Genomic DNA, 27,981 nt, shown 5'->3' with positions numbered 1-27,981 from the left:
GAGAACATTTTTAAATGCACTAGACCTAAATGCTCTTTGTTTTTATGAGAACATTTAATTTAAAAACCTTTCTGTAGGCCTGTACATTATTATTTAATGTACAAATGAGTGGGGTCAAGTTAAACATTTTAGTTTGAATTTTATTTTATACTGTGCATTGTTGCAATGTGCTAAATAAATATTGGCATAACTTGTAATTGATTTATTCTTTGAAACTTTAATATTAATGTATACAATTGCAATGCCTTGATTTTAGTAAAGTTAGTACACAGTCATAGCCATAAATGCAATGGTACTAATAATTGGCATAATTTCTTTCGGTGTTTCGGTTTTCGGCTTTCGGCCTTGGTTTCCTCTTTTTCGGTTTTCGGTTTCGGCCAAGAATTTTCATTTCGGTGCATCCCTAGTTAAAATATACAAAAAGTAGCCTACAAATTTAAATAACCATATGAAAGTGCAGCTTTGTCTTATTTAAGAGTGGGCAAAAAACTAAAATCTCTGTGATTGCTGAAATTATCAGCATATCCAATCCAGGACATAAAATAATGTTGTTGTTTTTTTCAGCAGCATCAAAGATATAACATACCGGCAAGATAATACTGGCTATCAAGAATATATTACCATCTATTTATGTACACCTCTGATACCTAATATACTTAGTGTCTAATGTGTATAAATATTGGATATTTTAAATGACCAGAGTGTGGAAATCAGGCCTGTAAACAAAAACAAGACACAGAATCCTATTCCAGTTCATGGACATCAGAAATAATACAAAAAGACATAAAAGCATTGAAATAGTCAGTTTCTCAAATAAAAAAATCATGAACTTGTAACTACAGTATACAGACAATGCCTTTTGTTTTCTGTAATAAAAAAAAAAAAATTGTATATACAATGTATTACAAATACATGCCAACAGAAAAATCAAGGTCCCCTACAAAATTTGCCATTTTGTCTCTTGGCATGGGTTTACCAGTGAAATAAGAAACCTCTAAACAGAACTAGTCATTTTAAATAATTACCAGTATCCCACCAATGAAGTCACACTATTGCCAGCATACTGAGGTGAAAATAGCATACTGCTGCTGCCTGGCATTGTGCACACTCCTGGAGTGGGCGCCACATCTGTTTTCTGCATGACCTTTATTACAAAACAAAGCCAAAGGCCAAATCAGAACAGAATTTTTTTTTTTTGTCTTTCCATTATGGTTGGGCAATATAACAAAAGAATAACAATACGATTTTTCATTAAAAAGACCATACTTTATCACAAGGCACATTTAACACTGAGGTAATCTTATTGATTAAAATATAACCTTTTCCATATAAATCCACAAAAAAAAAAAAAGCCAGCAAAAATCAACAGAGACATCTAAGACCCTGTGGTGTGTGGTCTTTTTTTCCCCTGGATTAATATATAAAATAAAAATGATAGAATCTGTTTAGAGAATCTATTGCACACACCATGAAAAACACTATAATGTAAATAACTATATTTTAACATATCTCTCTTGCCACAATATGGATTGACCAAAAAAAAAAATCAAAAGTGTTCCTGAGTGTCTCATGGGTCCACATATACATGTAAAATACTATCATCATCATCCAAAAAAACGAAAAAGAAAACACATTTTTTTTCTGTTCTCCCAATAGTGATTAAAAACTCTACAACTATTGTCAGCTTTAATAAAATACATAATTGTCTGGCAAGTAAAAAAAGCTTCAATGGATTGTCGCCCTGTGACGTCCTAAGCGTTCAGCTTTAGCTTTCAGACTTATGTCTGTGTCTGTCTGTGAGAGGCTCCATCTCTACGGTATGATCTCTGGAGCCCCTGTTCAGTTCAACCACTCTTGGGACGACCGTGGACCAGCGATCTGTTGGTGCAGTGGAGAGAAATTGTGTTTATTAGGTGATTTCCTTTTCCTGTATATTCCTATATAGAGAAATTGTGCCCAGAAGTCAAAAAAAGTTAATTCTAAAAAAAGCATAACATTTTGCTAAGGGTTTATGTGGCTGTGAAAAATCCTGCCTGCTCATTTACTGACCTCTTCGAAGGCCCCGTCCACCCTGCGTTTGTTCGTAATAGACTTTCTGGCCCGGATCTTCATTTATGATCCCCAGATTTTGATTCCAATGGGACCACTTGACCTCGTCCACCCTATAAGATGGAAAACGAAGGATGGATAACTCTGGTAAATGACTTGAAGGGTTAGGCTGTAATTTAATAAAGGAGAAGTGGTTTTCTTGTAGCTGTACCTGAAGCACCAGCGTTTGTCTGGTGTTCCATCCAAGCCCTTGCCAACAGTAACCATCTCTCCAACCCGGAAAGACCTCCGCAGACACACTGGGAAGGACCGCTCAATGTCCAGGATAGTAGTGGCCCACTGATGCAAACCGAAGGAAAATGACATGTTGGAGATGAGAAGCATTTATAACCACTGAATACTGAGGTAAAAATCCTTAGACTGAAGTTAATATGACATCCTGTCATATGGGTACCAAAATAAACCATTGCAACAACAACTTGAAGGAATAGTTCACCCAAAAATCATCATTCTCACTCTCTCCTATGTCATTCCAACACAGTATTTTTTTTTTCTTCCAAAAAACAAAAACAAAACGAGATTTGTTTACCATGACTAAAGTGTATGATGATGATGACTCGTATTGACAAAAAGGATACCAAAGTTTATGATACTTTAATGTCCTCTGCCAGTTAAAATTTCAGTCATTTTGTCTTACATTTATTGTGTTCCAAAGAGGCATTTAAATAAGATGTGATTCGATTTCCATTTTGGGTCAAATGACCACAATAGAACAGACTGCCTCGTTTGACCTTTTGTGTACCTCTCACCTGCAGTTTCCAGATCTTCTTGCTCTCTTTGGACACCTGTCCCACTGTCTCCCCCATCAAAGCGATTAACATGTTGAGTAACAGGACAAAGGTGAGAATAATGTAGGTAACCAGCAGAACGAGGAAGACGCCTGGGTACTGTGCGCCTTTTAGCATGTCGTCCAGCTCTCCAATGCCTATGGTCAGCTTAAACAGGTCCAACAGGAATTCGCTGAAGGTGTTTGTATCTCGGCATTCTGGGTATTTGAGGCAGTTATCCTTACATGTGTCCTTATCAGGGCAGATGGTCAGAAGTGAGACTAATGCTGGTGAAGAATACAAAAAGAATAGTCAAGAGTCACTAATTACAACGAATATTACCATAAAATACCAATAATTGAACTATTATTACTAGAATACCTGATGCATAGCCAATCATGAAGAGCACATAGACCAGCAGGAACCGGAACAAATCTTTGATGAGAATCTGAGCAAAATATCCAAATTGAAGACACGATGAGTAAGCATAATTACACTGACAATATGAGAGGAAAGTAGACCGGCAAGCATGCTAATTATTCTGTTTTTTTACGTAGTTCCCAGTAGCAATGTAGTCATTACTGGAAACAAGAGCTTGTTATATGCTTAACTATGGAGACTTGCTGCTGAACTTAACAAGTAGGCCAATGTTGTCTAATTCAAGAAGACAGGAATTACAAATAATATCTGAGCCTAAAAAAGTGATTGTTGGGGGATAATATAACATTAACTACATATAGACATGAATACTTCATCGGTATTGCACATTATTGGTAACTTTCACTATATTTACATCAGAAAAAGAGTCACACATCCCACACATGGTGGCATTTTGACATTTTCATTGGGCCTTGCTAAGGACTAAAATACATATACATATTTTAATTTCTTATATATCATGTGATACTGATGACAAGTAATGATGCTGAAAATTCAGCTTTGCCATCACAGAAATAAATGTCATTTTAAGATATATTAAAATAGAAAGCAGTTATTTTAAATTGTAATAATATTTCACAATGTTACTGTTTTTACAGTATTTTTGATTCAATAAATGCAGCCTTGGTGAGTACAAGAAATTTCTTTCAAAAACAATCTTACTAACTTTTGAACAGTAATATACATATACATACATTATATATATATATATATATATATATATATATATATAAATGTTGGGGGGGGGCTCAATAAGCTATGATTTGTTTCAAAACTTGACATAATTCACAAAGATATTTGAAGAGAAGCGAAATCAAAGAAAACAAATATCAAACTGATTTCAGCATTTGCAATCATAAAAATTAAACGTATATGTGCTGCTTAATTCATACCTTCTGAATCATGATACTGTAAGTTCCAGTGAGTTTAAGGCCTCTGGTAAAATAGAGGGTGTTCATCCAACCTAGTGCTAGAGCAAACACCATCACAGTCACGTAGGCTTCAATCCCTGACAGGTACAGCGCTGCGCTCACCAGCACCAACACGGAGTAGATGAAGCTAACCAAAGGAAACACAAAGGATTGGTCAGCAAGGAATGTACTTGTCATCAACATCTATCAACTAATAAGGTAACCATTTGCTTTGAGTTTACTGGCGATAAATTAACAGCTCAAAACTGATAAAAAAAAACATGCTGTGGCCTCTGGCAACTTTGGTATTTTGTTACTTTGAAGGTTACAGAACGTCTTTGAATTCTTATTTGCCTCTATTGCTGAGTTTCATTATGTAAGATTTGCTTTTTAAATGTAAAATGCCTCACTGGTTTAGCAATGCCACATATTAATTATAATTAACATAAACATATCGTTGAACTGCAGTCATCTTTGCGGAGATTGTGCTGTTTTTATGCAAGGAGATTAACTATTAAAACATGCCAAGAAAAGGGTTTTGGAATTAATTAGACAGCTCAATTAAAAAGAGGGAGAAAATCGCCTTAGGGAAAGACACTGAGAGTAAAGGAAGACACAAAGAACGGGGCAGAGTGTCTTACTAGAGAAGTTGAAAGGATCCATCAATAAATAAAGATTTCACCCCTGGGCACTTCTTCAGGAAAAGGTCCTTAATCTAAAACGGGAGAAAACCAAGAAATGCTGCTAAAGATATTTAGTGCCTGGTAAAGAGGAAAGATAGGGCAACCAAAAGAAAACAGAAAAAAACGTAAGAGGGAATTTGGGTACCACAACATAAGAAACATACACAGAAGTGTTCTTACAGCAAGCTGAGATGGAAGTGTGATCTTTAAAATGAAAAACTATCACAAGTAGTAGGTTATTGTGTATGTAAAGCTTACATTTGTTACGAAGAAAAAGACTCCAGAAGCCACTGTTATGATCTCCCCTGCTAAACGCACCTTGTCCGCAGTGGTGTCGTAGGCGTAAGGGGGCTGTGGGGGTATAAGATTTAGGAATCAACTACAGACCTGTGCATTCCCAGAATGCATCTCCACCTAATGGACTCTCTTTCAAACAGGAGGGCCCATGTGGGTAAAAAACATTAACATCCACATGTACACTATCATTCAAAAGTTTGGTGTTGGTAAAATTCTTTCTATGTTTTTGAAAGAAGTCACTTATGGTCACCTAGGCTGCATTTATTTGATCAAAAAGGGTAACACTTTATTTTAAAGTGTCCTTGTTACACATGATAACAGTAAATACACACATGATAACACATAATTACAATAAATTGTGTATAATTTCACGCAACTAACCTTAACCATACCCTAACCCTATAATACGTGCATGTAGTTAAATATTACACTGTAACACAGACACCTTAAAATAAAGTGTAACCAAAAAACCCTAACCCTTCAGAAATCATTTTAATATGCTGATTTGGTACACATTTCTTCTTATTATTATTGTTGAAAACAGTTGTGTTGCCCAGGATACCCCAGGATTCTTTGATGGATAGAAAGTACAAAATAACAGCATTTATTTTAAATAGAATCCTTTTGTAACATTATAAAATGTCTTTACTGTCGCTTTTGATCAATTTAATGCATCCTTCACCAAACTTTTGAACAGTGGTGTACATCTGTACCAGAAATAATATCAGAAGATGGACTACACATAAAAAAAATGAATGGAAGAAAGATCAATATAACCACTGGACCAATTGGGTTTTTAACCTGACCTTTGAGCTGAAGAAGCTGAATTTATAATACCATTGTTTGTGTGATTTGACTGGCAAATTGGCATGTTACCAAAACATAATCTTGACCAACAGCTTCTCCCCAAATGCAAACGCAGGAAATACTAATATGACTGGAAATTAGGGGACAATCGCCATGATGGCTGCTGAGTGAACTGACTTGCCTTAAGGGGACTTAGACTGTACTCACTTTTCCCACTGATGGGCGATAATAGGCCACAAGAGTGAAGATGATCATGGTGACAAGGTAGGAAAACACACTGATGTAGAAGGTCACAGCAGCAAACTTCTGCCACTTGGCCCTTAGCAGCTCATTTATCGGTTCCACAGCCAACATCTCATGGCGATTCTGAGGGTACAATCAATAAAACATGTCAGAAAGCTAAACACTGCCACCAAAATCATGAGGACAGTTTCTTGATGATTGTGATTTGGCTGTATTTGTATACAATTTCCATAAATGCTGTTCTATACATTCATAATAACTTGCACAAGTTTATGTCTCATCATTCAACTGCCGCCGTTTACCTGCAAGGCCTCTAAATCTCACACGCGATAACATCAGAAAGTATGGAGCGCCATACAGTACACAGTCTATCTTTCTCGCTTTCTTTTGTCTATCCACATGTTCACCTCAATCTTGCTGTTATAGACGAGTATCTCCAGAACAGAGACTTCCTCTCCGCAGGTATCCAGGGAAGACAGATCATACAGGTTGGAGTACACGGGTCCATAAGCCCAGTCCTTAAATTTCCGGGAGAAATGCCGAGCCTCCTCATCTTTTATCTCTCTCCGGATGATGTGCTGGAACACCTGTGGAGGAAACAATCTTAGTTTGCTTTGCCATTTCCAACCATGCAAGTCCTTAAAGCTGAATTGCTGGTATAAAGCAGTCTCCTACCCCAATTTTGCCCAGCTTGGCGGCCATCATGAGAGGGGACATGCCATCATTGTTGAGCACATTCTCCAGGTTGCAGTCTGGGTAGAGTTTGGCACATTTAATGAGCAGCAAGTCGTACATCTTTGTGACAAACCGTGTGTTGTCCCGATTGTTGTCAGCAATATGGACCAGGGCGTGCAGGACTGTGTTTCCCCTTGAGTCCTGTCTCCGCATATCTGCCTTCTTGTGGCTATTCTCGGTCAGGTAACGCACCATGTCTGGTTGGTTGGTACAAGCTGCCAGTGAGAGAGGCAGCTCACCTGTACAATGAGAAAGAGACAACATAAACCTTTCAAATATATTTTTACATACTACCTTTCAAAAGTTTCAGGTCAGTAAGATTTTATTACTGTCTTTCTATGACTGGATTTCTATTTCAAATAAATGTTGTTTCATAATCCTAATTAGTACTTTTCTTCAGCAGAACACATTAATTAAAAGACTTTTGCTTTATTTATTTATATATATATAATATAATATATATATATTATATATTATATATATTATTTATTAATTTTATTTTTTTATTCTGTTCCTTTGAACTTTCTATTCATCATCCTGTAAAAAAGGCTTCATGATTTCCAGAAATATATTAAAGGAACATACTGACTTTTTGGGACTTTAGCTTATTCACCATAACCCCCAGAGTTAGATAAGTCCATACTTACCATTCTCATCTCCGTGCGTGCCATAACTCTGTCTGACGCACCCACCGCTGGCTCCAGCTAGCCTACTGCTCAATAAGTGACAAAATAACGCTTGTTGTGTTGTGATGTGTTACATCGTGTACTAAGACTGACGGAAAATGAAAAGTTGCGATTTTCTAGACCGATATGGCTAGGAACTATACTCGCTTTCCTGCGTAATAATCATGGAACTTTGCTGCCATACCATGGGTGCAGCGGCCATATGATATTATGCAGCGCCTGAAAATAGGCTAACATCCGTAAACATAACCAAGGTGACAACCTGCGTGCTGGGGACTATTTTTCCATCTGTCTTAGGTCACGATGTAACTATACACATCACAACATGTAAATAGGAAAATGTTGGCGTTATTTTATGGGCTAGCTGAAGCCGTTTACCTCCAGTCTTTATGCTAAGCTAGGCTAGCGGTGGGTGCGTCAGACAGAGTTATGGCACGCATGGAGATGAGAATGGTATGGACTTATCGAACTCTGGGGGATACGGTGAATAAGCTAAAGTCCCAACAAGTCAGTGTGTTCCTTTAAGCAGCACAACATTGATAATAACGAGATGTTTCTTGAGCATATCAGAATAATTTTTGAAGGATCATGTGACACTGAACATTAGAATAATTAAGCTTTGGCATTACACAATAAATTACATTTTTAAATATATTCAAATAGAAAATAGTCATTTTTAATTGTTATATTTCACAATTTTTTACTGCTTTTGATCAAATAAATGTGCGCCTTGGTGAGCATTACAGACTTCTTTTTTCTTTTCTTTTTTAAAGTTAACGATCGTCACATTTTTGAATGGTCCTGTATTTAGAAGACACTTTTATCCAATATCAGTTCAGACTAGCATTATGGTTTATGCTGGCTTGATGCTAGTCGTTGACCGTTATGATCTGATAAATCTGTTTGCAAAAGGAAGTCTTGCTGGTTAAGATAGTTAAACAGCCTGAAGGGGACCAGAATACTAGGATCCACAACTCAAAAATGACTGTTGACCAGGGTCCTATAGAGCCAGGGATATTTCCCGCCTGCCCAGCTATTAAACTCCAGATGTTCTTTTTATCTATAATTGTCCTTTATTAAACACCACGATGAAGAAATACAATTAGCCACTAAAGTCAATCAGTCCTTTGCAGGGCTCGCATAACAAATGTGCTTTGATCTAAATGTCACCATTGGTATCCAGTGCTCAATTAGTGCTCGTCTCATGAGAACCCATCTCAAATAGGGAAGCCAAACAGAGAGACTTGAGAGTGAGCTGTTGCTAGGGGGGACAGATTATTTTCATGTCACTTCATATAGAAACGCTTCCCTCTCATTGATTTGCACGGGCTCAGAGAGCGGTTAGCGTGACTGCTAAATCACATTAGCTGTCAGTGCTCTCAGGTTCGTGCTCACGTCACCGGGAAGCTCCGCGGCGAATGACTCCCTTCGTGCTCAGATCAGGAGGGATTAAACACTGACAGCCGTGTCTAATACAAATGAAAATAATTTACAGGTGAATAAAAGAGAGATGGAGACTCCTGGCAGGGCACCAGAAAAGATAATCCTATTCTGTCATCCTTGGATTATTTTAAAATAGTTTTGCACCTTTCAATCAGTTCCAAAGCAGACGTCTTGTTTTGTGATTGAAAGAATTCAGCTTGATTTTCAAATCACAGTTTTGTAACCACTGATGTCCTGGGAGGATAAACTAGAATAGTTTAGATTAAAATACCTCAGGAGGTCATTACAAAGTTTACAAAGACAAGCGCAATAAGACCAGGAACATGTATTGAAGTAAATAAGGTGACGTTTGACAGACCTGTAATAACTCACTCTGGTCAACAGGGGGCGGAATGTGTTCAGGCAACCTTTTCTGATACACTTCAGACTATCATCAGGCAGGCCTCCTAAATTGAAGACCTTTTTACTGTATTTTCCATTGGAATCACAGAGGCTCCTTTGACTCTCTTACATCCTTAGTACATACAGCACTGTTTTATTTGTGACATCATATCTTGTTGGTTTTCATATAAACTCCAGAAACTGTCTTGCTCACAGCTAAACATTTAATGAATGCATAAACTGTGTAATACTCTTCACATTTGCCAACCATAGCACTAAAGGGAGTAGTTTAGGAAAAAGGACATAAAATCACCTGATGTTACTATGGGAACCACTGGGTTTCTAAACGTATCGGTTATTTATTGACAAAGTCATGAAAGCTAGCAGAGGTGTAAAGTACTTGAGTAATTTTCCTTGATTACTGAACTTAAGTATTATTTTTGGGGATTTTTATTTAACTTGAGTACAATTAAAAATCAATACTTTTACTTAATTACATTTTTTAAAGAAAAAATAAACAATTATTTTACTGTCAAAAAGTACTTCTTTATTGGAGATCACTTCATTCTATTTTACCTTGCTATTACCAAACCAATTGAATTGCGCTGATACCCAGTTTAATTTAAATGTTATTTATTCTGCCAATGAGATCAGTTTCTGCTTAAAGGAACACTCCACTTTTTTGAAAATAGGCTCATTTTCCAACTCCCCTAGAGTTAAACAGTTGAGTTTTACCGTTTTTGAATCCATTCAGCCGATCTCCGGGTCTGGCAGTAGCACTTTTAGCATAGCTTAGCATAGATCATTGAATCTGATTAGACCGTTAGCATCTTGCTCAAAAATGATCAAATAATTTCGATATTTTTCCTATTTAAAACTTGACTCTTCTGTAGTTACATCGTGTACTAAGACCGACGGAATGATTTTCTAGGCCGATATTTTGAGTAGCATGTTGCATACTGGCATTAGGTAGTAGTCTCATAGTTTGATAAATAAATACAATTAAATAAAAACAGTTCTAAAGCAGGGTAAAACCTCATTCACTTCATGTTTTTAGAGATGAAATGCTTAAACAAGAATCTCTCATTTTCATTCTTGCTGTTACTTGTACTTTTTTAATACTCAAGTACAATTTTAATGTGGTACTTTTTTACTTTTACTCAAGTATAATTCTGGCCAGATACTTTTACTTTTAATTGAGTAAAATGTTCACTCAGTACTTGTACTTTTACTTGAGTAACATTTTTGAGTGCTACTGATGTTACTGTCTCATAGAAAAGAAATACAGGTCAAGATTCAGGAAATTGCTTTTATCTCCCTTCAATTTCTTAAAAAAATTTGGACATACTGTACACTTTTTTCCTGCAAGTTTTTAAAAGAAGTCTCTTTTACTCAACAAAGCTCAATTTATTTGATCAAAACAGTAAAAACAGTAATATTGTGAAATATTATTACAATAATTACTATTTTCATTTTAATATAATTTAAAATTTTAATTTACTCCTGTAATGACAAAGATGCATTTTCAGCACCATTACTGCAGTCTTCAGTGTCACATGATGCTGCTCAAGAAAAAAAAAAATCTTATCATCATCAACAGTCGTACTGCTTTATATTTTTGTAGTAACCATGATACATTTTTCAGGAATCTTTGATAAATAAAAAGTTCAAAAGAACAGCTTTTATTTGAAATAGAACTCTTATAAAACCACTATAAATGTCTTTCACTTTTGATCAATTTAATGTTTGCTAAATAAAAGTTCTAATTTGAATAAGTACTAGAATAAGTACTTTTGAACAGTAGTGTAACTAGTGAGCAAGTAACTGATAAAACAGGAAACGGAGCTTCTCACACGTAACATTGGGGTAAGGCTCCAGTATCTTGTAATGAGGTTAGCAGTTTATCATGGCACCATGTTCCATAACAGAGCATTAAAACATGTAATATACAGTACGAAAGAACAGAGTGGACTGGATATGCTTTTGATAAATACACTCATATTTCAAATACATTTAACAGTATTAAACTATATTCCTTATCACTGACTGTTTCACCCAAAAATGAAAATTCTGTCATCATCTACTCATGCTCATGTTGTTCCAAACCTGGTAAGACTTTCGTTCATCTTCGGAACACAAATTAAGATATTGTTAATAAAATCGGAGCGAATTCTGTCCACACACTGACAGCTAAAACTAATCCATATGAATTGAGCGGCTTAGTCCAAATTTTCCGAAGAGACACGATAGCTTTACGCTGAACAGATTAAATGTTTTATTCAAATATAAACATTCATCAACGCACACATCAGTTATGATAAACGAAAGCTCAAGCATGCTTGCTTGATGTGCAAGAACCAATAAGGTTCATTCTCATGTGTTACGCAGCACATTTGAGCTTCCACAAGAACCAATGAGGTTTGTTCTCACACGTCAAGCAACTATGGTTGAGCTTCTGTTTATGTTCGCTGATTTATATGCGAGTAAAAGCCTAGATTAAATCTGTTCATCATATAAAGCTATTGTGTCTCTTAGACACTTTTGATGAAATCACTCAATTTATGATCTCTTTATGAACTTTTTGAAGCGTCAGAGTAGAGGTTGTGTAGCTGTCAATGGAGAGTACAGAACTGGCTCAGATTTTATTAAAACTATCTTCATTTGTGTTCCGAAGATGAGCGAAAGTCTTACGGGTTTGGAACAACATGAGGGTGAGTAAAGGATGACAGAATTTTCAATATTTTGGGTGACGAAACCTTTAAAGACTGTTTAAAGCTGTAGAAAAAGCCCAGCAACTACAAACTCACCAAAGTAGAAGTATCCACCCTCCTCTCTGGGCTGGAAGAATCGGCCCCTGGCCTGGGCGTGAACATCAGCCCCCTTCTCCACCAGAAGCCCCACATATGGTTTGCATCGTCGCTCTATGGCGATATGCAGTGCCATCTGACCTACAGACATGCCACATTTTTATTATAAATAATGATGCCAGTGAAGAATCAGAAGTTCATTATATGATAATGTATTGACCATGAAGTCCAAACCAAAGCACTCTGTAACATTACAGGAAAACTGATATCTATGATACATCTTATCAGACAGAGCAGTGGGAAGCAGCATGATATTAGATACTGTCAACTTATACAAGAGGAAGTCCTGCAATATGAAAATAAGGCAATACAGTTCATGTTGTGTCCAGAGCCTGTAGTTTTGTATTAAGTGTTTGTGTGAGAGCTTAACAGGACATAAGAAAAACTCTCATATTTCCAATAGAGGCTAGAGCTCACTATATTTCTGTTATTCTCCTCAGATCCTCAGATAATAAAGGATGCCTGACTTAAAAGTCTAAGTTTAAGGAAGTATTTTATCATACACTTGGCTGAACTAAGAAAGGAATTATCTTAAATGACTTTATTTTAGTAGTTCAGTGCATCTTTGCGTTTTGGCAGTGGGTCTACAAAGGAAATATGTTGACAGACAGAATTAGAATTATCTGACATATGCACTTTACTGCCTCGAGGACTGGAATCAACACTGAACAAATGTGTGAGTGATTGTTTCCTGAGGAAACGAAAACATCAACATCAAGTACATTACTGTGTATTTTGAGAACTATTACATCCCAGTATTAATAATGTTGCCATCACAAATGTCTGCCATGTACAGCATTTGAAGGATTAAAATTAAAATTAAAATTAGGCTTAAATATAAGTCTACCGCCAGAGAATAAGTAAGGAATAATCCACGGCTAGCTGTGCATTAAATGACACAGCTAACCGTGGATTATCCCAATTATACCATGGTTATTTGCCAGCATTGACAACTTAAAAAGTATTATTTTTGTTGTAATATAATTATTGATGTCTGCAGTGCAATAGGTCAAATATTGTGCTGCAAACATCAATAACAGCTTTAAGTTGTCAAGTTGGAAGGGTAAAAAAGACAGTTAATTTCGTCAGTTACGGTTCGTTAGATCTAGAATTCTGCCCGCTTTGAATCAGACAGACAGATAAAGTAGTGCTTAAGATTACATTTAATCAATGAATACATTTAATAAATGAATGAATTATAGCATTTATTTAAATTAAATTACGAGAGAGATGCGTGTGTGAATTAATTGTGTGTCTTTTCAGTGTCTCTCTCTATTAACAATGAAGCCCAGTTGAATTACTTCAAAACCAACAGTTACCCCTCATTGCTGAGAAATATAATGTAGCGATTCAGTAGCAAAGCTATTTTATTAATAAAAGTCAAGGTTTACAGATAACAAGTTTCTGTGCTTCTGAATGTTTCTGTGATCTCTGTGTGACGTATGTGTGTGTCCTTGAAAACAACGCATTAATATAGAACAGCGAATGAACACAGTGCATTAATATAGAATGGTGATTAAACTGACTTGGAACTACTTGTGCATTAAACAGTTTTATTGCACACCTACCAGCCAATCAGAATCAAGTATTCAGACAGACCATGGTAATCAAAAATACACTAAAACCATTAATACTGTGAAATATAATTACAATTTTATATATAACGTAATTTATTCCTGTGATGGCAAAGTTGAATTTTTTCAGCAGCTTTGGAAATCATTCTAATATGCTGTTCTCTTTCAAGCATATGTTTCGATGTCTCACTATGGAATACAACCCTTCCGCTTATTCCTCAGAAGCCCTATTACATTACACTAGCCCCAATTGGCTGGCAGACCAGACGTTGTGTCTGGGAGGGCATCCTCCCTTCTCAGTATAAAATGAATGACACAACGTCATTTCGACAGTCAAAAACTTCTTCTCTCTTCACACCAGAACCCTACAAAATTCTGATTCATCAACTAGCTTCCTTTCTGGTTGCTGGCTAGTAATTGTGGCACTAAACTTCTAGATAGACAACTGGCCACCACACTATTTTTGGTGGCTTTTTAAATTTGCATTCCAGCTCAATAGTCTGCTCTGCATGTCTTGGCCTAAAACATGTCCAATTGGTGATCAAAAATCCTGGTTCCTGGGACCGGGATTTTGGAAGAGCCATGAAGAGCTCTTCTTCACAGGCAAGCATACCAATCTAGCCTCTCGGGCCAGGATCTCCTCATGTCACCTAGCCCCTCTCCAGCTGTCACTCCACAGGTATCCATTCTTGAGTTGCCCACCACGGCAACTTTACCCTGAGGTGAACAGCTTGATGTGTGCGTCCCTTTGCCCAAAGTGCTCAGCAAGTCTAAGGAAGAGGATGTGCTTGATTTTGAGGAAGAAGGACAATCTGACTTTCTTCTCTCTGTGGAAGAGGAAGATTCCCTTTCCTTCCTCCTGTGCATCCAGCACAGAATCCACAGAGACGGCATATACGGCAGAGCAACAATGAGGCTTGGCCGGCCATGACCCTGTCGTCGGTTCACCACTATTCCTTCCTTGGACCACTTTTGATAGATACTGACCACTGCAGACACCCCACAAGAGCTGCAGTTTTGGAGATGCTCTGACCCAGTCGTCTAGCCATATATAAAATGGCTTTTTGCTACTTAAATTGATACAGAAGAACAAAAAAGAAAGAAAGAAGAGACATGACATGAACTGGACAGTCACCCACAGAAGCATGAGTCCAATGTGTCTTATCTGCTAGACCACAGTACTGAAAACTTTAAAAAATGAATAAATGAACATTCATCTTTTTTGTATCAGAGGGAAAGGAAAGTTATGTTCTGTATCGGGTGTGGCACTAATGCCCTAAACACAGACAGGCCACAGAGGAACAGCATTAAATTCAGCAGTGTTTGTGAGGACTCTTTGTACTGAACAGGGTGGAGACTGCAGGAAACCCAACGCTAACTCTGAGGTAACTTCTCTAACATTGAGCTCAGTCAGAAGTGCATGTGAAACTCCACCTTTTTGCTCATATTTCATTGACCTGCTCAGGGGGGCGCTGGAAGCTGCTCAGAGTAAATGTTAGCTCATGCCACACTAAAGACTTTGGAAACTTTTAAGACAAATTATGCTTGAAAACTGGTCCTAACGGCTGATTTTTTTTTATATGAGGGTTGAATCTGGTCAGTCTTTAGTGGTTGGACTCACCCCTATAATACACATCTCTAAAGGGTGTGTTGATGAACTCTCTGAGGTTTCCCGTCTGTTCAGCAATGTCCAACAACACCGGGATTGTGTCATTGTGACCATTGTGCAGGTTTAGAAGTGCTTTTGGTAGACACGTCTTCCCTGTAGAAGGTTCTAGAGAAAGTAGAGAATAGAGTTTTACAAGTCTGTATGAAATATTGGGGCTCCTAGATATGGCCTGTGTACCACATCCAGGGTATTTTTCTGTCTTTTTATCATCCAGAAAGTGCAAATTTTAGGACTGGTCACTTATGGCTCGTTTCCACTGAGCGGTACGGTTCAGTACAGTGCGCAATTATTGCCGTTTCCATTGTCAAAAGTTGTGAATTGTACCCTAATTCCGAACCATACCGTACCACTTTTTTGGCACCCTTCCGTTGGGGTATCTAGCACAGTTGTCCGGTACTAAAGGGTGGAGCTAGACTCACTGCAGAACGTTGATTGGTTGACAGAGAATTGTCACTTGCGCATGCTTTTTTGACTGTGTTTTTCCTTGCAGCCTTGGCTGAAACAAAGCTTGTCTTCTTCTTGTGACAAACAGCCACATGCCAAGAAGCAAGAACAAAATCTGCTATATGTCGTCCACTGTTGTTTACGGTGTCACTTTCTTCTTCGCGCGAGAATTATGTCGATCGCTACACCACGCCTATCATAAGGGTGCTGTTGGTGGTGGAAACGCTAGCCGGATCAGGGTTTAGCGTCCCGAATCGTACTGAACTGAACTATACTGAACCGTACCACTCGGTGAAAACGTTTAGAAAATGACATAGTATTTACACGTCATGGTTTAATAATTAACATTAAGGGGTTCGTTGAAATTGCTATAAGATATGGAAGTAATATCAATGTTTGAATTTCTTTCATCAAGGCATTACATTTTCCTCTAGTTTCTAAAACCTGGTATGCTTCACTCATGGGTCAGTTTAAATTTAGCCGGAGTTATCTTTTTGAGTCCTATGTTCCTGTCGTGACAGTTTGCTGTGATTTCTCACTTCTCTCTGTTGAGTTTGCTTGACTCTTTGAGCCAGGAAGTAAAGACAGGACCCCACCTTGCCAGGTCATATTAGCTTGTATAATAGAATTTCCTTTACTACATTAAAAAGGTACAACAACAAAAGCCTAACAAATGGACCATGAGGGAAAAGGGTTGCAACAACATCGGATATTTAGAGACACAACCCTGTAGATTTCTCATGTGTAATAAATCAAGGCTTTGTCTTTTTAATAAAAAAAAGGAGATCGTTATTAAAGCAAGTCCTAATAATAGATTCTTACTCACATAAGAACAGTGTACAGTAGTTCAATAATTTTTCCGTTTGTATTCTGGATAGCAAAACCTAAACATCACCCATTGCCCTTCACTCATAGACTAATCCATTTCCAGAATGCACCTTTGAACTCCTCATCTGTCAGCCTCTTTTCATGTGACTGAAGATACTGCAGGAGACCATCCAGAGCTCTTGAATCTGCTCGAGATACAGCTTCTAACAACATCCAGCGGTTGAAGACTTTGATAACAGGGGGCTCTGGAGATCCCTCATCACATGACATCTCAATCTCGGCCTTCCTGCAGGGGGAAAATATACGCTTTTAAAAGGAACATTAAAAAAAATAATGACTCCAGTTAAATGTGCTCCAGTAAAAAGTATGTTAAGTCTCTTATTTGTATCCTAAACTGTCAATCTGACATTTATTGAATTGCAAGACAGGGCTGGTTGTGGTGTAATACGGTTTATTTAATGAGGGGGTGACTTATTTTTATAGGCCACTGACTAATGTCTTAATCTCATGTGTGTGATCATTTTACACATCTGTAAAAAGCACTATTTAACTTTTTTAGCAGAAACTTTACTTGGTGCACCTTTAAACATGCAATGCATATTACACATTTAAAATTGCACAAGGGCATTCACAAAAACTTGCGGTACCGTACCACCCTACCTGTCACAATACTTAAGTCACGGTGGACTAAGAAAAAACCTCCATAAATAAGTCTTTGTACTCAGTATACACTGACTGCCTAACTGACCTCAACATAAACATTACTGCATAAGCATTCATGGAAATGTCAACAGACATTCAGTTGCCCCACTGTGCATGATCAAGAGTGTCAACTCATAAGTAGACTGTCCTCAGCATGGAGCATAATATGTACAAAAGTAACTATTACATTATTATATTATATAGTCATTTGATTTTGATTTGTTTTTCAAAACACTACACTATACTCACCATGCATTTATTGTAAGAAAAACAGCAACTTTTGTATAAAGCTAAATATGATCTGCAGATGGTGCAACTAAATTGTCCTGACAACTGATTTCTGCCATAGTATTTCAGACACTATGCTTTTTTTAAATCTTGAAATTTAATTTTAAAAGAAAAAAAATCCCACCCAGAAGCATTTTCGCTGTGGCTTATAGCAGTTCAGTTATTGGGCAATGAGAGATTCCAGCATTTTACTCATCTCTTTCCCCTTATCTTCCAAAAATAATCTTCAAAAAAAAAAAAAAAAAATAATAATAATAATAATAATAATAATAATAATAATAATAATAATAATAATAATAGGTAAACGCTACTGTCTCTCACCCCCGTGGAAGCTTCTTCCTGCGTTTTTTCTGATTGTTGATCTCCCTACATGTGCCATAGTCAAACAGGGAATCCATAGGTGCTTTCTTAGGCCCAGGTGCCCCTGGATATTCAGACTTGGTGGACTCAAGTAGGTCCATGGGGTTAGGAACACCCTTTTTAAAGGCCCCAGGGAACCTTATCCGCAAGTTCTGCTTGTTGTCAGTATGTGGTCCAGGTCGAGTCGACTCCTGGGGCAAATCTTGGGTTGGCTGTGATCCATCATCATTGTCTAGTAGTTCTGCCAGTGTAGACATGGGGAAGTTGGGATCCCCATCCGCCAAAAGGTCCTTACCCTCCGACGAGTCCTGAGCAGCAGTCCCGGACGGTGAGGAGACAGAGTTTGACTCTGTCATGGCCAGACCATAGCGCTTTAGTAGAGTGGAAGCGGAGAAACCCTGCAGTAAAATCAAAAATGAAGTGAGTGGACTTTAAACACAAGACAAAACAATTACTCTGGAACGTATGCTAATGCATGTTCTCATCAGAACCTCTGGAAGTTGATCATTTAAATGGAAAACAATTACATTTGCCGCTAGGCAACTATCTCAACTAATATGTCATAATTTAATAGATGCTTACTTAATGGAACTTGTCTAGAGCTTTGCAAACAATATCAAATTATACCAAGTGGTCAAAGTTCATTTCACCAACTGCAGGCCAATTAGTATAGCCAACTAGAAAACTTCAAACATAAGGAGATGGGATACAGCTTAGGTCTCTCCGTTCACTTTGAGCAAATCCACTTCAGCATGAACAGAACCAAACATTGAAAACTCTGCTGGAGACTGAGAGAAGCATTCAAGAAAGAAGAAAAAAAAAAAACCTTCCTGGAATCAATCTGCACTGCACTGTGAAATCAAGTAAATGTTTTACTCCTGAATGCACAAGAACTATGAAGATATATTCCAGAAATAAGGTTCCTGGAATCATTTTACTCTGTTGGTACTACCAGACAAGGTAATAGTGTGGGATGTTAGCTGGGGAAGTAATTGTTTAATTGGGTGTGCTTCTTTTGTTTCTGAAGAGATCTTTCCTGTCTAAGTCCACCTCTCTTGCTGAGTCACAGCTGCTGACTTTTGTGCTGACTGCTGACTTGCATTGAAAGATCTATATTTTAAACTCAGCAAAAAAAGAAACATCCCTTTTTCAAGATAATGTATTTTAAAGATAATTTAGTAAAAAACTAAAACAAATAAGTCCTACAGATCTTTATTGGAAAGTGTTTAAACAATGTCTTTCATGCTCGTTCAATTAACCATAAATAATTTTTTCATGTGGAACAGTCCTTAAGACACAAACAGTTTACAGGCAGAAGAAAATTAATGTCACAGTTCCAATAACTTAGGACATTAAAGGGTAACTAAACCCTAAACCAACTTTTTTTAGTTAATGATCTGTAATACTGGGGCTTTATTAATGCTGTTCATTGATTCGAGTAAATGTTTTGACATTTGAGTATAAAGTGTTTTAATTCTATAAAATATGGTGTAAAACCGCCAAAGTGCTGCCCTCTTAAGATTGAACGGTGGCTACTGCAGTTGAATTTTCCTATTGGACGTTGTGGTACATCGTGACGTAGGATGGTACCTCCAACGGCTCACTATCCGCGCCCCTAGCACGAGCTCACCACGCCCTCAGAAATGTTTCCCCCAATCACATGATGAGAACCGCTTCACTCCAGTATGAACTCTCATATTACATGAAGTAGAAACATTATGAATGAAACTGACTTGACACTTGCTTTAACATTGTATTGAAGAAAATACGGTTAAATAATTTTTCCAGCATTTTTCAAAATTTGCCAGTGGGTGGAGTTAAGCTCTGAGCAGGGGTTTAGTTACCCTTTAAGAGACCTTTCTAATGACTCTGAAAAACACCAGGAGAAAGATGGCCAGGGTCCCTGATCACCTGTGTGAACATGCTATAGTCCTGCTGCAGGAGGCATGAGGACCGCAGATGTGGCCAGAACAATACACTGCAATGTCCAGTAAGACACCTAAGACAGATCAACATGGAGACAGGAAGAAGAGCTGATCCTCCTTGCAGTGACAAACCATGTGCAACTATTAAAGCCCCATCATGCTTTTCAAATATTACCTTTCATGCAGTGTGTAATATAGCTGTTTGTGAATGTAAAAGGTCTGAAAAGTTTGAAAGATCAAAGTACATGACAAATAAAGTTATTGTCTCCTAAAAGAAAGAATTAATTCCGAACTGCTGAAACAAGCAATTCCAGTCTCACTTCCTGTGCAATTTTGCATAATGCAAGACTATGGTCTTCATTCATTGGCTGCCCGCGAACATCTACTTTGACCCAAAAACTGTAGTTGTAGCCGAGGCCTGGAAGAGTTTAGTTTGTTTTGTCGACGTTTAAAAAAAAATATATATATATGGAAAAAAACAATGCCATTGTTACTGTTCGTATCACTTTGTGTACAAGTGCTGAGGAAGATATGGTAATAGGCGTTTCGTTTCCAATACAGTAGGAGACCTCCAAAACAAAAATATGAACCTTAAAAAAAGAATAATAGGGGCACTTTGTATATGACCTCCCTTCAAATTGCAGTGAAGAACTAGCTGGATGCATCAGCAAAAATAGCTCAAAGACATTTTCATGACATTTATTACAAACAGTCCAAATAGCTTTTTTCCCTTCTTTTTTCTTACGGTCTTTGTACGTAAGAGTTGGTATCGCTGCTGAGATCTCTTACCAAACATCTGCTGTAACTTTGGGCTGTTAACCCTCTATGGTACGCAATATGATATCAATGAGGAAAAAATTATTTGTGGTGTTTTTCCTGCTTAAAATTGGATACTATGACAATATCAATAAAATTTTTCAAAAAATTATTGTTTATTTATTTGCCTCAAGGCAACATTGTACCACAATGGACAAATTGATACATTTGACATTTTCATGTAAAAAAAAGAAATATAATTATTGAAAACAGCAATTTCTTTAACCAGACACTTGAACAAACACATTTATCCAGTTTTTAATGTAATACAAATTTCATATTTAATAAAAAGTAACATTTGAAATTCAGCTGTTGCTCTCAGGCAACATTGTACCATCGTGGAACACAAGTATTACCAAACCATCATATCAAGTTATCATATCCATCTTCATCCTCATCTCCGTCTTCGCTCTCACCCTCACTCTCTCCCTGCTGGATTGTCACTATGACCTCATCTTCCTCATCAAAGTACAACACCTCATCCTCACCCTCATCAACTGCAGTTGTGTTTTATACCTTTTTTTGTGCAATAGAAAATGTGCAGATCATAATATGTGCAATTACAGTATGTGAATTATATTAAAAATGCTAAATATATTTAGAGAATTCTAGCTCTTTTCCTTACAAATATAATATATTTGTATCCACCCTAGTATGTCTGGTATGGCCTTATGCGATTCCATTATGGTACAATGTTGCCTTGAGGCAACACACAGTTTTTTGCTATTTACTCTAAAACATTTGATGATAAATAATGTAAAGTTCTTGAAAAAACTTCTTTACTTACCAGTGAAGGTGACTCATATTTTTGTGGGTGATTAACTGGACGCAAATTAGTGAAAAATGCACTTTTCATTGGAGAAAATATGGAGCCATGTGACCTGTGCACAAAATGGACTCAAAATGGACCCCTGTGGGTCATATGACCATTTTTTTGCACTTTCATTGATTAGTATTTGAGGTCTTCTTCCCTGAGATAGGTTTGACCAATAAATTGGTGTGTCATTTGATTAAAAATAAACTAAAATAGACTATGTTGCCTGGAGGCAACAACATACCATAGAGGGTTTTAATCAAAAGCATTTCTGACTTTATGAAAGCCTTCAACTATTTAGCAAGACCCTTTTGCAGTGTAAAGAGGCTTGTTTTATAAACCATTTATTTATACATTCTATTCTTTTCTTTCTTTAACAATGACATATTAATCATACCATTCTTTTGAAAAGGAAAACAACATAAATGTACTACAGAATATCTCAACGGTACTGGGAGTGTCCAGTAGCTTCAGTACTCTGAATCTATAGAAATACATATGCTACTTACTTCAGTCATTGCTTGTATACAATGTGTACTTCCCAAATTATTTCTCAGGGGTGCTGGAAAGTGTCAGGGGCTTTGCAGGCGCCCAAACAAATCTGAAAGAAGAAATAAAACAATGTCAGAACACAACTGTCAAACTGGAGCTCAACAAGAAACATTAGCACATAAACACATTGTTAAATCTTGTCAAGCCCACATGCAGTTCTGGGAGTTAATTTGGCTACTGTGGTTTTGTCTGTCCTGGTTTTCTACCCCACCCTCTTGTAGTTTTGGATTTTGATTTTGATTTGTTGCATGTGTTCTGAAGAGCCTTTGGCCTTTGGCCTTTGGGATTTTGACCGTCTGGTCCTATTGGAGTGAACCTACATTGTACTTTGGATTGTGTTTAATCTTTATCATCCAGTACATGAATCAACATACATGGTGTAATTCGACACCATATGATGAATAAGTTCCACATCACTTTGCTTTCTGTATATACTGAACTGACCAAAGAGGTGAGCGCATTATATATATATATATATATATACAACCCCAAATCAGAAAAAGTTGGGACAGTATGGAAAACGCAAATAAATAAAAAAGAAGTGATTTCTAAATTTACTTTGACTTGTATTTCATTGCAGACAATATGAACACAAAATATTTCATGTTTTGTCTGGTCAACTTCATGTCATTTGTAAATATGCATCCTTTCCTGTCATTCAGACCTGCAACACATGTAAAAAAAAGTTGGGACAGTAAAGCATTTACCACTTCGTAATGTTGCCATTCCTTTTCACAACACTTAAAAGATGTTTAGGGACTGAAGACACCAAGTGATGAAGTGTTTCAGGTGTAATTTTGTCCCATTCTTCCTGCAAACAAGTCTTAAGGTGGGCAACAATACGGGGTCTTCGTTGTTGCATTTTGTGCTTCAAAATGCACCACACATTCTCTATTGGAGACAGGTCGGGACTGCAGGCAGGCCAGTCAAGTACCCGTACCCTCTTCCTCCGCAGCCAGGCCTTTGTAATGTGTGCAGAATGTTTTGCATTGTCTTGTTGAAATATGCATGGACGTCCCTGGAAAAGATGTCTTCTTGAAGGCAGCATATTATGCTCCAAAATCTCTATGTACTTTTCAGCATTAATGGTGCCTTCAAAGAAGTGCAAGTTACCTTTGCCAAGGGCACTGACACAACCCCATACAATGACAGACCCTGGCTTTTGGACTTGTTGCTGGTAACAGTCTGGATGATCCTTTTCTTCTTTGGTCTGGAACACACGGCGTCCATTCCTCCCAAAGAATACTGATTCATCTGACCACACTACACGTTTCCACTGTGTGATGGTCCATCCCAGATGCCTCCGAGCCCAGAGAAGTCGACGGCGCTTCTGGACACTGTTAACATAGGGCTTCCTTTTGGCACAGTACAGTTTTAACTGGCATTTGTGGATGTAACAACGTATTGTGGTACTTGACAAAAGTTTGCCAAAGTAGTCCTGAGCCCATGTGGTGATATCGCTTATATATGAATGACGATTCTTGATGCAGTGCCGTCTGAGGGATCAGAGATCACAGTTGTTCAGCTTAGGCTTGCGCCCTTGTCCTTTACGCACTGAAATTCCTCCAGATTCCTTGAATCTTTTAATTATGTTATGCACTGTTGAATGTGAAATATCCAAATCTCTTCCTATCTTTCTTTGAGGAACATTGTTTTTTAAACATTTCAATAATTTTCTCACGTATTTGTTGGCAAACTGGCGATCCTCAGGCCATCTTTGCTCCTAAAGGATTAGACCTTTCTTGGATGCTGCTTTTGTACCAAATCATAATTACAATCACCTGTTGACATCACCTGTTTCAAATCACATCATTATTTAACCATTTTACCTCATTACTAGCCCTAAATTGCTCCTGTCCCAACTTTTTTTTAAATGTGTTGCAGGTCTGAATGACAGGAATGGATGCATATTTACAAATGACATGAAGTTGACCAGACAAAACATGATATTGTCTGCAATGAAATACAAGTCAAAGTAATTTATTTGCGTTTTCCATACTGTCCCAACTTTTTCTGATTTGGGGTTGTAGGTAGGGAGAGGGAGAGGGAGAGGGAGAGGGAGAGGGAGAGGGAGAGGGAGAGGGAGAGGGAGAGGGAGAGGGAGAGGGAGAGGGAGAGGGAGAGGGAGAGGGAGAGGGAGAGGAGAGAGAGAGAGAGAGAGAGAGAGAGAGAGAGAGAGAGAGAGAGAGAGAGAGAGAGAGAGAGAGAGAGAGAGAGAGAGAGATCACAAATACAGAAAAATATTGTATTACAATTTAAAATAACAGTTTTAATATATTTTAAAATGTAATCTATTATTGTGATGGCAAAAACAATTTTTTTTAGCAGCCATTCCTCCAGTCTTCAGTGTCAGATGATCGTTCTGATACATTTTTAGATAAATAATATGATAATGATTTGGTGTTCAAAAAACACTTCTTATTATTATCAATATTGAAAATATTTGTGCTGAAAGCAATTATACAGCATTTATTTAAAATAGTCAAAGTAAAAGTCTTACTGTCATGACTAATTTAATGTATCCTTGATGAATACAATTATTAATGTCTTATTCTTACTGACTCCATGGTTTTGAGTGCATATACATATTATATATATATAAATATTTCCTAAATTAACATTTAGGCTCAGACGTGATAAATTTTGTTGCCCATGCCATGTCATTTTTTTGAACCAAGACACTTCCTCACAGCTGAAAAAAAAAACCCTGCCCCTATTCATCCTCTGTACACACCCACACACTCCACTCCAAAACCTTTATCCACATGTCACAATTTATTGTGGGATTCATCTCAGTCCTAAACTGATTCTCTCATTTCCCAGAACAGGTATGACTCACACGGTCCTATTATCTTCCCAGTTTAAGAGGAAGTTCCACAATTGCATCAAATTTAGTCCAAACTCCTGAGGCAATGAACGATGACTACATCAAAGAACCACCATTGCTGAGGTTGCATTTAATTCCAGTACTGTTTAAAAGAACAGTTCATCCGAAAGTGATAGTTCTGTCATTGTTTTCTTAGTCATATTTTTTTCAAAACTGAATTTCTTGCTTTTTTGGAATACTAAAGAAGACATTTTAAAGAACATTCACGCTGCTCTTTCTCATTCAACTAAAGTATAAAGTAACAAGGGGCTGTCATGCACCAAAATTTGTTGTGGACCATGGCAAAAAGATGACCGCCATGGTTAAACCAAGAAGAAGAAAAAGACGGTTTTGCAATACAAATAGATAAAGGTAATAACTCATAAATATATATTTTAATTATTTTAAAGGAGAATTAAAAAAGGTCAAGCAACCAACTTTACAATTTGTTAACCATTTATCAATTTATGACACATGAAGACACATTGTGCCAGTTTTGATTGCAATGACCAAACACTGTGACCAAATGTGACCGCTAAGTTTAACATGCAGAAAGAAGGAATAAGATTTGAGAACTATGGCAGAGGGGACGAATATTTTATACACAAGCCCACAGCTCATTGGCAATCCGGGACAGTGTCAGCTTCCTGATTTCTGTTTTTTTTTTTCTCATCACCACAAGAACAAACACTGTCCTGTTTAGGCATGTCTGAGACGCTCCACAACTGCCCTGAAAAGGCATGCAGCCTTAGGACGTTTAAGCTCAACACTTGTCTACAAATGTCTATGTAACAATTACTGCAGTCACATCACAAAATACTCAAATTTTAGCTAAAGTCTGGATGAGTCAACATGAGTTACCGAAACTCAGAGCCAATCTGCAGATTTTGGGCAGTCGGAGTGTATGCCTGTTTTAGCTTCATTATATTCCACCCAGTCGGAGAATATCAAACATGTATGATATTTTCAGCTGATTTTAGAACACATTGGCTGCATCTGAAATCACATAGGTAGGCGAAAAACAGTATGTGACAAAATAAGTTTGTTCGAATTCACAGTACTGAAAAAAATGAGTACCCGGAAGACCTACTACTTCCACTGAGATTCTGACATGTGCATTCGATGGACACTTTATTATCCCATGAGGCCACAAGAGAGGATTTGTGAATGACAGTGAAGAGACTGCTGTTAGGTCACATGATAATAACAATATGGCGAATGTAGTACGTCCAGATTATATTCATAAAGCACACATTCATACTATATAGAACATATTTTTTTTAGCGGTTGCAAAGTAATTACTTATTCAAAATAAGTACCTACTCAAGAGAGTATGCGATTTCGGAAACAGCCATGGTTTTCATTTGTCATGCATCTCTTAGCGACAAGGTGCATGTTTCTGTGTGATTTTGTTGTGTCTGAAAGGAATTTAAAGTCAGGTAGTGTGTGATCCTCAGTCGACAAGTGTTTTACAATCTGTTCAGATTTTAAAAGTTGTGTAGTGTATTCCAGCCTTAACAAGTCTAGCTGTTCCCCAAGCTGTTCAGCATGCAAGTTTTCATCTGCCCCTCATGTTTGTTTAAGCGAGTGGTGGAAAATCTAAAACAAACCCCCACAGTTACTGACTCGGACCAGGCAGGCGCTATCCAAATACTGTCTACTACAGTCAATGACCCGACTCCAATACAGTCCATTATCACCACAGAGAGTGAAAGCAGAACAGTGGAAAGGTTTTGATACACTCTGATAACATGGCAGTGCAAAGGCCTAAGTTATCTTACTGTGTTTTGGGAATTGGAGGGAGCACTGATGGTGCGCTCTAATGAGAAATGTAACAGATGGAGAAAAAGTCCATACTATCTATATAGCATTAGCTAACATGATGGAAATGACTCCATCTCCATGGCCTCAGAGGAAGATCTAGACTTCCTTTTCCATGTCATAAGGTCCCCAAAGAGCCAAACAGCTGTGATCTAACTAGATATGAGGTTGTGGGAAAAATCAATGAATGTGATTCAAAGTGTGTCAAATACTGGTTCTGTTGACAGTTCATAGTTCTGAGCGCATGAGATTACAGTAAGACTTTTAACTTTAAGAAGATAAATCTTAATCAACAGATCTGTGCATGTCAAACATATGCATTAATATATGGATATAAACAACACTGTGATTTGGAGATAACCAGGTATCCTATAAGTTCTGGACTTTAAAAAAAAAAAAAAAAAAATCTAAATCTAAATAGTTCTAAATTGTTGTAAACTGTTTCCAAACGTTTACACCATGGATCTGCAATCTCTTACACATTTGAACAACACAGTTTGAAAACAGTATCAGTCATAGGAAAAAAAAGTTTCTCACCCGTATAAGTTGCTCACAGACAGATACAAGTACTGCTAGACGTCGAATCAGTAGTTATTCCGTTTATGAGGTCAGACTCGTACATTCATTCTTCAGGTGGGATCCGTATCTTTTGGGAAACTTTAGAAAAAGCTTCATCCTTCCAGACTAGTGTTTCAAAAGGACTGGAGAAGTAGTGTTTTGCTTTCTCACCGCCCACTGACTGGAGACCTGCAATGTGCTAGGGGTGTGGACCTTTTCTTTCAGACGTATGACTGGGATCATTTTTTACTTAAGCTAAAACAAAGCATTCACCATATAACTTATGAACTCGAGCCATTTTACTTGTATAGTCTTGTAGGTAAGATAAATATTAACAGTCTAACTTCACTAAGAAGTTGTTTCTGGCGTCTAAAGCCTAAACAAGGAAATAATTCTA

At 37.4% G+C, this 27,981-nt stretch overlaps 1 protein-coding gene across 1 annotated transcript; it reads right to left on the bottom strand.

Moving 5' to 3' along the window:
* Window positions 1–729: 729 nt before the first annotated feature.
* On the bottom strand, window positions 730–27,767 carry trpv4 (transient receptor potential cation channel, subfamily V, member 4). Its single transcript, XM_079816195.1, has 17 exons — window positions 27,564–27,767; window positions 22,297–22,388; window positions 18,194–18,630; window positions 16,993–17,168; window positions 15,563–15,715; window positions 12,308–12,448; window positions 6,931–7,229; window positions 6,663–6,842; window positions 6,220–6,378; window positions 5,167–5,259; window positions 4,867–4,940; window positions 4,208–4,373; window positions 3,258–3,324; window positions 2,859–3,163; window positions 2,261–2,388; window positions 2,050–2,162; window positions 730–1,878 (listed from the first exon to the last, which is right to left on the bottom strand). The coding sequence occupies exons 2-17, from the start codon at window positions 22,303–22,305 to the stop codon at window positions 1,766–1,768; spliced, it is 2,613 nt and encodes an 870-aa protein (XP_079672321.1). The 5' UTR covers window positions 22,306–22,388; window positions 27,564–27,767; the 3' UTR covers window positions 730–1,765.
* Between the last annotated feature and the right edge of the window lie 214 nt (window positions 27,768–27,981).

The sequence above is a fragment of the Gobio gobio genome (assembly GCF_949357685.1).
Source record: "Gobio gobio genome assembly, chromosome: 4".
NCBI classification, from domain to species: Eukaryota; Metazoa; Chordata; class Actinopteri; order Cypriniformes; family Gobionidae; genus Gobio; species Gobio gobio.
The sequence above is the reverse complement of the archived record's forward strand: the minus strand, read 5'-3'. Positions and strand labels throughout refer to the sequence as shown.